Source organism: Cupressus sempervirens, chromosome 7 (genome assembly GCF_028749045.1).
Source record: "Cupressus sempervirens isolate cs-2001-9-10 chromosome 7, ASM2874904v1, whole genome shotgun sequence".
NCBI classification, from domain to species: Eukaryota; Viridiplantae; Streptophyta; class Pinopsida; order Cupressales; family Cupressaceae; genus Cupressus; species Cupressus sempervirens.
Window position 1 is genome coordinate 385,281,626 of NC_143124.1, and position 9,843 is coordinate 385,291,468.

At 34.1% G+C, this 9,843-nt stretch overlaps 1 protein-coding gene across 1 annotated transcript; it reads left to right on the forward strand.

Annotated features, from left to right (window-relative positions):
* Positions 1-4,514: 4,514 nt before the first annotated feature.
* Positions 4,515-9,296, forward strand: LOC149547100 (alpha-galactosidase-like). Its single transcript, XM_089791515.1, has 15 exons — positions 4,515-5,372; positions 5,669-5,727; positions 6,014-6,070; positions 6,166-6,200; positions 6,453-6,556; positions 6,760-6,835; positions 6,933-6,991; positions 7,073-7,138; positions 7,242-7,325; positions 7,436-7,500; positions 7,598-7,680; positions 7,965-8,055; positions 8,161-8,210; positions 8,339-8,479; positions 8,843-9,296. Exons 1-15 carry the CDS (start codon positions 5,281-5,283, stop codon positions 8,936-8,938), a joined length of 1,158 nt encoding a protein of 385 aa, XP_089647641.1. The 5' UTR covers positions 4,515-5,280; the 3' UTR covers positions 8,939-9,296.
* Positions 9,297-9,843: the final 547 nt, after the last annotated feature.

Consider the following 9,843-nt stretch of genomic DNA (forward strand, 5'->3'; position numbering starts at 1 on the left):
CTATTGTCCAAGCTTAACCACCACTTGAGATGCTTGAAGGGATCTATAATAGATCATGATCTAGCATCAGACATTTTTTATCCTTCCCCAAAGTGCCTCTGACACTTCAATGTCTGATGTCCTAAACCAAACACATATAGATGTTTTGCCTAGGGCTAGGTTGCAAAAATAGGAAACTCAATCCCCATCTCCCATCCTTCTAGAATCCTATAGTACACCAACCTAACTTGCATTTTCTTGAGTGGCATGGAATTCTTGTAGTGAAAAAGCAAGTTAGGGCATTTTTGCCAAAAACTACCAATGGAACGTGGGTTTTGGTGCATTCGAGAGATATGTTTGTATTTCTTTTGACTCGGACCTTTTCAACACTTCAAACCAATTCCATTCTCTTCCTAGAACATCCTAGATGTTGTTCCAATCATTCATTTGCTTGTGCCAATCCGTATCAATCCATACACACATGTGCAATAGTTAATTTACAAGGAAAATAAATATTTTTATTGATTTCAATTGCAAAATTACATTGTATTTCAATATATATATTCCACCTTCCTAAAAGGGATATATGAAGACCTTTCCAAACTAATCCAACCAATTTTCAAAGGTTGTGACCATTGGGGAGTGATTAAGTAAAACTTGTTAAATGTAGTCACAAACTGTCAAGCCTTTATTGAGTAGTAAGTGATAATTGAGCTTACTCAAGCATCAAAGATATTTTCATGTATGTGTTGAGCGTTCAATGATAACTGAGTTCGGAGATAGTATTTATGGAGTTGGGTCGCTTAGTGAAGGAATGACAACATGAACTATGTACTAGCTGGGTTGGGTCGGTTAATGAAGGGATCCTCTATGTTAATCGAGTACACATGTTTAGAAGCTAAAGAACACACCTACCCTATCCTAGGACTAAGATGTGCCTAATGACCATAGTCCAAAACCCATGGTTTATAAAACACCAATGGTGACTAGGCCTTACAAGTAAACTTATTTGCAATGAAAACTACTTCTAAAACATATCAATGACTCTTAAGCATTTTTTGCCTTGAGTGAAACTCATGAAGAGCTGGATGTAGTGAATGCCTTTGGAGAGTGGAGGTATAGGTGCTCCTACATCACCTTGATAGGGTTACATTAACAATGTGTATGTAACCTTTAACCAGGTTGGCTTGTAATAGAGATCACTTCATAACAATAAAATTTTGGGTTGTGGGTTCCCAGACAATTTTCCCCTTTATAGGGTTTCCACGTTAAAACACTTGTGTCAAGATGTGTGGATGTTGATTGTTTTACATTTTCATTTCAAGTTTATTATTTCGTGTTGCAACTCAGTATATACATAAGGTCAATGATGTTTACTCTAATACTCAATATTTATAAGTTAACAATTTTACTAAAAAGATTGATTTGATTATTATTGTGAAGTTTGATATCTTTACCAAGCTTGTTATTTGAAAGTTTAAGTTGTTAAGTTTTTGAAAAGTGTCAAGAAGGACCCAAGGGAAACTAGTTCACCCCCTAAGGACAACTTGTATTATGCTATATTTGTCTTTATTGATTTTGTTTAAACCTAGACAATTAAGCTATAACTATCATTAATGAGTAGACCAGTGTTAAGAAAGATAGGTCATGCTAAAAGTTGATGTTATCTAGGATATTTTGATTGACAACCCTCCTCCCCCCATAGTATATTCACCTATGTGTGAACCAACAAATATATAATAAAAATTACAACAAATAAGAGCAATAAACCCTAAACCACATCAAATCAAACCATTTAATCTACATAATTCTCAAAATGGTATATCGCTAAGTAAAATTGCATGAGGGTTTATAATTTATTTATTGTTCTTTACTGGGAAAAATCTTAATAAGAATTGCACATTTACATATCATTGAGTGACATCAATAAACAAAACTTCAACAATTGAAACATGAGTAGATAATAAGTAATAGCAATAAGTGCAACAAGATGGTTGTAGAAATATGAAAACTATAACAAAAGCATCTACACAAGTCATAGAAGTGGTTATAGATACATGAAACTACAAGTGCAAACAACAAAAAAACTTGAGAAGTAATTACTTTAGAATTTTATAAATTTATACAACAAATTCCATGCTTGTCAATCTCCAACCATAGGCGAATGTTAAATACTATGATCTACATTACTCTTGATAATTATGTGCAACTATTAAAGAAGCTCATGAATTTTTTGACTTCTAAAATGTTATGCCAACTTGTTTGTAGATCTCTATTTGAAGAGACAAATTAGCACATGTCATTTGAGGTTCTATCCATAGGGGAAGGATTGTGTTAGAGAAAAAAACTTACAATGGAGTTTCCAAAGATATTTTATAATTGCATACTTTCCAAAGTAGGTTCAAATATCAAAGAATGAAGAAGCACCAAGGAAAGCTATTTTCTAAGACTATGGTTGAATGAATACACAAGCAATGCGGTACAAAAAGAGTTCCATAAGTTGAGAGGATGAGCACAAAATCAAAATACATTCTTTATAGAATCTAATTTGGCACAAAAAGGGCAAGTGGTCATTAGGGAAACAATTTAAGGCAATTTCCAACAGGTAGTTTAACTTGAATATCTTTCCTTCCTAAGAGTTGAGACTAGTAGTAGATTTGGAGTTCAAAGTTTAAAGGATGAGGTTGTTTCATTAGGATTGGAGAAAAGAGTAATGTCACATCCTATTGAGATGGGATCATGAGATGGTGATATGAAGAAGTTGTTGTAAATAGTTTAAAAGGGGAAGAAGTAGATTCCATGAGCATTAGACCATCTCCAACCTTTCAAAGAGTTTGCATGTTAGTCTCATGCAAGTAGATTATGAAGTTCAAGAGCAACTTAGTAATGCATTTAAATTAACTGGCTTCTTATTTGAGACCGCAAGGTTGAAATGAGCTTTAAGGAGAGGTCATGTTTTCCATTGGAAGGTGGAGGGTTACCATATGTCCCAATTTTTAGAAGGAACCCAACACAAGGATATATAAACATGACTAGCAAGCAAGACTATTCCCACAACCTAAATGTGACAACTCATAGATAGAATTTTGTTAGTTCAATACAAAAGTTGGTCTTTAATTTTGTTCCTAAATGAATTTTGTATATCTTGAAGACAAAAATTCCAACTCCAAATTAATAGGATGCCCACATATCTAGTGATTTTGTCATGCATTATTTCTATCCATTCAGAAGGAATTCATAGTAAGCAAAAATGAGTGTGGGACATAATGAATTCTATCTTGTACATAGCTAATTGGATCTAGCTATGAGAAAAAATAGGTCCAAGTATCCATACTATTAGCCACCTCTTCAATACAAATTTGGATAAAAAAAGGAAAATTATCCTAAATAGAGTACGAGGTAAGGGGAGTAGTATTACTAGGTAAGGAAATACCATGAATAAGTTGATTAGTCTTTGCATGTTTGAGTAGAGAGCCAAGAGCAGTAACACCAAGGGCATACTAGAATGGGTAAAGATGACAACCTTGCCATATAGATCTTTGGAGAGGGAATCAAGACGAACGAGGGATCCATTAATGACTACTCTAGCATTAGCATGTGTGGAAAGTATTTTGATGTGATATGGATTTTAGGACCAAATCTTACGCATTACAACATGTTAAGGATGAAGGACGATCAAATGTGATCATATGCTTTATCAAAGTGTGAAGAGTTAGTTAGAATTATTCAAATTTTTATGAAGCCAACAGAGGAATGTTATGCATAAATCTCCCTCATAAAATCATTTTTAGTTCTAGTTGCAGTATCATTTGAATCATATGTTTAACTTCAATCCAAAACACTGAATATAAATTTAAAAGAGATATTAAACAATACAATAGATAGCAAACCGACAACAAAATCTTCATCCTACTTTAAAGAGCCTTGATAGATGATTGGCCCTTAAATATTAATTTCAACTCCTCCACATGAAAAATGTCTTCATAGGTGTAAATCTGGTAGCATTAAGTACCCCATTACTATGTCATAATTTATCTAAACCCTCCGCAGGTTTGGTGGGCGTGGCTCCATTTACGTTACGCAGCTGGAATTCAAGCAAACATCATATCTCTTATAGAAAATTGTATTGAGTCACGGATTTAAATTTAATAATGCAAAGTTGAGGACAACTGTGTTAGTACAAGCACGAGTTAAACTATGTCAAACTGTTCAGAGATAGGGTCCTTAAAACACTAATAAAAACTAATTTATTTTATTTAAATAAATTTCAATAAATCGTTCTAGGTCACAATAAAATTCATTGAAAACTACTCAATTAGTTTCTAATGAATTTTCGAACATAACTGCTGATTTGTTACACCTGGTAAAAAATCAGGGAAAAATGTCCCACACTGTTATACCGAACCCAAAGAAATAAGATTGGAGGTAAAAAAATTCATGATAATTGTCGCAATCACGAGACTATTTCATAGTACCCATTTGTAGAAACTCAACGAAAAGAGTATGAAAATCTGAGCTTACAGGTTGTTCTGGTTACACAACATATTTTCCATCACTGTATCCATACTTTCCCATCCAGTGTTTCCTATATTAGTCAACATCATAACAATGGGAGGAATCTGCTTACCACTCCATCCAAATTGTGCTTTCCCCGGATCATGCAATATGTGTATCTGTTCTTTTGGCTGTTTTTGTGACCTATGCCTTACCCCTTTAAAAAAATTTAATGGTTATATGAAGGAATCACTCTTGATTTGCTGTTGCCATTAATGGTAGGAACTTCAGCATTGCCTCAGCTGTCATGAAACTTTTATTTGTCACATAGTGCTTATAATACCAAATTTCTGTTCTAACTTCTGACATGTTTATTGGGAAGTAGATGAATAAAAGCCCATTTCTCTATCCCATATATAATGGGCCACTTTCCTCGGTGTTTCCTCTTAAAAAAATATTAGTGTTCAGCACAAAGGATTAGCATAAAACTTGTGAAGAAAGTTAGTGCATTGCCCACATATTCTAGATCTTGGAAACGACTTCCAATTGCTAGAAAATGATTATGAGAATCAGCACCACTGGATTTAGATAATAAAAACAATGAAATTGGACCTTTCGTTGAAAGTCATTTTCATTGGCCATTTGGGACTTTTTAATTATAAAATTGTGGAAGATTTTGTTGCCAAGTGAAGTGGGTTATCTTATTAGGTCTTGGATGGCCTATATATAGGGAGGCTAGTTAGGCTCATAGGCAGTATTTCCTTTCTTAGTGCTTTTAGAGGTCTCTGTTTTAGAATTTGGAAAATAATGTCTGTTCTATTTACAGTTCTTCTAACTATTGTGCTGTGGGATCAGACAAATGGCATCTCCAATGGGATCGGAAAGACCCCTCAAATGGGGTACGTCTTTTTGCATTGCCCATATACCGAAATAAATTGGAAGAACATGGGTGTTTTACTCTTTGATTTGAAATTCCCCAATGCTTAGAACTCCACTGTTTGTTTAAGTGATGAAAAAATGTGTGAATCATGAAAACTCTACAGATTTAAATCCCCATTGTTTGGATAGGATTATCAGTTATTCCAAAATTTAAGATATTTAATTTGACAAATTCTAGATCAATATCATAGTTCGGAAACAAGCGGATTTGATTGATTTTGAAATGAGATTAAAGGGATTTCTTTGTTGAATTCAGATGGAACAGCTGGAATCATTTTGGTTGTTCAATTGATGAAAGTATCATTCGTGGAACAGGTAATCAATTAATTTGATCTTCTCGTCACTTGCTCCTGACTACGGAAATAGTTTTATGTGGAATGAATGTGCAGCATACAAGACTGTGATGTTGATTATCCATGAAGGATTGACATGATTCTGTGTTCATCGTCATTAAGATCACCTTACATTAATTTATCTTGCAGAGAATATGAGCTTTTTTTAGAGTGGTCAGATTGTTTCAACCATGTTTTAAGATCTCCAAATTTTAGTGACGATTTGAAATGTAACTTTAACATTGACCTTTTTAATTTGCATGATGCAGCTGATGCATTGGTTTCCACTGGATTGTCCAAGGTTGGATATGAATATGTGAATATAGGTAAGGTTTATGGCGTTCCTATTAAAATATTACATGCCAATTCAATAGCTTAAGCCTTGTATTAATGATAAAATGTTTTGTCCATGAAATATCAGATGATTGTTGGGGTGAGCAAAACAGAGATGCTCAGGTATGCTGTAAATGAATCAATACATGATACGAGAATCAGATTCTTCTGTATTTTTCACTAGTTATATAGCATGGAAATACCATGATTTGTTGAATAACTATAATCAGAACAACTTTCGTATGTGTGATTCAGTCATATCTGTCCTATAAATAATTCAGTCAATAATGAGTTTTTGCTGAATATTTTTGAATAGCAATGATAATGAAAGCAAGTTTTTCTTGTGGAACTCAGAATGTTCTTATTTGGTGGCAGGGCAATATGGTTGCTCGAGCTTCAACATTTTCCTCGGGCATCAAGGCTTTGGCAGATTATGTTCACTCTAAAGGTCTTAAACTCGGAATATATTCAGATGCCGGGTAAGCATACAGTGAACATTGAGTGTGATTCGAACAATGATACTACTAAACTCACACACAATCTTACCCAAAAGTACAAATATAATACAGTGAACAATCAAGATTAATCTAGCCTTGGATGGTAGGCCTCTTTGCAATAGCAGATATATATATATAATACTCTTTTCACTAACATGCTTTTTGTGCTTTCCCTATTTCACCAGATCTAACACTTGCAGTAATACCATGCCGGGCTCCCTAGGACATGAGGAACAGGACGCCAAAACATTTGCTTCATGGGTAACCTTTTTTCATACAATTCTATGCTCTAGTAATCAGATTCTGCTAAACACTGTATCGAAGTTGAAATAGTGGTTTGATGAATATGCACTTGCAGGGGGTGGACTACTTAAAATATGATAACTGCAATAATGGTGGAAGTCAACCTCAACAAAGGTACATAGTATTTGTTCCATCGTTGGACAATTGCTATTTGTGTGGGTTTACTCTTTATTGAATTTGTATACAAATCCACAGGTACCCAGTAATGAGTAAAGCACTGTTGCAATCTGGCCGTTCCATATTCTATTCAATGTGTGAATGGTAAGAAAGACTTGCAAACAGGAATCTTTATATCTATGCAATAATGGACCCTGATGATCCCGTTTAATTTAACTTTAAAATGATACTACTATTTGATGAGCAGGGGTGATCAAAATCCTGCCACATGGGCACCTGCCATTGCAAATAGCTGGAGAACTACAGGAGACATACAAGACAATTGGGACAGGTAATAAACAGGATAATAGTATATTTTCGTGTGACAATGAATTCTTTTCAAATAACAAACTATTCAATTGAGAAAAATAAAATTTGGTTTACATTTTCTCTTTCTTGCAGCATCACATCTAGAGCTGATCAGAATGATCAGTGGGCATCCTATGCAGGTCCTGGTGCATGGAATGGTTAGTTTCTTCTACCATTGATAACCCTTGTGGTAGGCTTTGTTTCAAATTCAAACTGCATGTCAAATGGATTTTGTCCCTGTATTGGCTAAACCAGATCCTGACATGTTGGAGGTTGGAAATGGAGGGATGACCATGGAGGAATACAGGTCTCATTTTAGCATATGGGCTTTAATAAAGGTGGGTAACATAGTCCTAAATACATTTAGGTAGCTTTCCATGGTCTTGGGTTTAATTTTTTCAGGGTTTAAGAGGTGAGATATCTTGTGGCCGGCTGCTCTCACCCATGGGATCACTCTCACTGTAGTTCACATCGGCCGTTCGTCATCACTGGGCTAGGTCGCAGGGACACCCCATGTGTAGATTTTAGTTTGAAAATCCATATCAATTAATGAGGAGTATTCATAGCTCATTTTCTTGGCCTCTACATCTGCAAACCTAGTATATGTTGTTATTTCTTGCAGGCACCATTGTTGATTGGTTGTGACCTAACGTCTGCTAGCAATGAGACTTTGGGGATTCTTGGTAATGGAGAAGTCATTGCTGTCAATCAAGGTCAGTTAAATGAAGTTCAATCTTGATCAAACCAAATCAAATTATTTCTGTAGTCATGTTTCAGATTGATATTGTCTGAATCTGCAATCTTTTGGCTGTCTCCAGATTCGTTGGGAATTCAGGGTAAAAAGGTCAACAAACAAGGAGATCTCGAGGTATGAATTTCTTATGAAGTGATGATTTAATTTAATATGAGACTAATTCATTATCTGTAATCCAGTCCTTTTACAGAAATAACCTCAAGTTTTATATGCACAATGTACTTAAATTTGGCAATGTTCAGGTTTGGGCCGGGCCACTATCCAACAAAAGAGTGGCTCTAGTCTTATGGAACAGAAGTGGATCGACATCTTCTATCACTGCAAAGTGGGAAGACATTGGTCTTTCCAGCAACACTCTCGTTCAAGCTAGAGACCTCTGGGCTGTAAGTCCTCCTGTATCGCTATGCTAAATCTTTGTTTACCATAACAGAAACAACTACTAATAGACTATTTAATGAAAAAATAAGAGATTATGTATTGAAAGAAGGTTTTCAGTCTTTCACTGGTTAATGAATCCACATAACAATCTTGCCATATTTATACTAATGGATTATAAAGAATATGATCCAAAAAGAGTAATTAAAATCTTTTACACAGTTTTTCTTTTTACAAATGAACAGTGTTAATCATTACAAATTCATGGGTTTTTGAAACGTTGAGACATTACTTTAGGGTTTCTCTTAAGTTTTCCATTGAGAGTTTTACTAAAGTTTGATGACGAGTTTGTGCTCATTTCCATATTGCAGCATTCAGAGCTTTCAGCAAGTTTACAGGGCAGCCTGACATCAAGAGTTGATTCACATGCTTGCAAGATGTATATTCTAACACCAATCTCTTCCTAAATTCTTCATCACAACAAGTCTGCAGCAGAAAGGTTGTTCCGGTATTCTTATCACATGAATTTGGAAAAAAATAAAAATAAAAACAAAAACAAATATCTGAGTTGGGAGGCCTAATACAATGGCTGTTGACACCCATCAAGAATGCTGTAACGCAAAGGTTTGGGGGTTATTAATGCTGGAGTAGATATTTCCAATTCAATTCAAATATATGACATCGTCCACTGCTCCAAAAAGTTCGATGAAGTAATTGAATAATTTAGGATAAAGTATAGCAAGTCTCGTGAACATGTCAAACAAATGTTTATAATAACATTTTATTACCAAGAAATTAATGAAAAGTATAGTTTTTTATGTCCAATGTAACCTCTCCTAATATGAATACCCCAATTCTAATAATAGAAATAAGGGTAAATAAGTGAATTGTATATATATTTATAATATTATTAGTTATTTAAGGTACAAATATATAGTAAATGTATTATTTATTATTTTTAATTAAAAGTTTAAAAAGTTAAATTTAAATTTTTTTATAAACATTCATAAGGTAATTTTACATTAGTGTTATTCTAATTTAAAAATATAAATATTTTGATGAGTTTTAGAAAAAATGATACAATAGTTTTTATAATGTATGTTGTAATCATGGAAATATTAGTGGAGTTAATTTATTTCATTTGACTTTTCATAAAAGCAAAAACAAAATAAGGGTGCTTACCCAGAGTATAAACATAGACAATCATAGAGGATTGACACTAGGTAACCATTAGCAACACATTAACAACAATTGGTGTAGAGAACGAAACATAAACCATTAACCTATCTCTACCTCTATAAAAAATTAAGGCCTAGAAATAGTTGAACCACCAACTGGAGTCCAAGAACCATATAGTAATTAAGAAGACAAG

Bases quoted from the DNA above. Each gene is read 5' to 3' on its own strand.
- LOC149547100 (XM_089791515.1), top strand. From the start codon at position 5,281: ATGTCTGTTCTATTTACAGTTCTTCTAACTATTGTGCTGTGGGATCAG. The intron at 6,201-6,452 runs GTATGCTGTAAA...ATTTGGTGGCAG, and splicing joins AGCAAAACAGAGATGCTCAG to GGCAATATGGTTGCTCGAGC. The intron at 7,501-7,597 runs GTTAGTTTCTTC...TGGCTAAACCAG, and splicing joins AGGTCCTGGTGCATGGAATG to ATCCTGACATGTTGGAGGTT.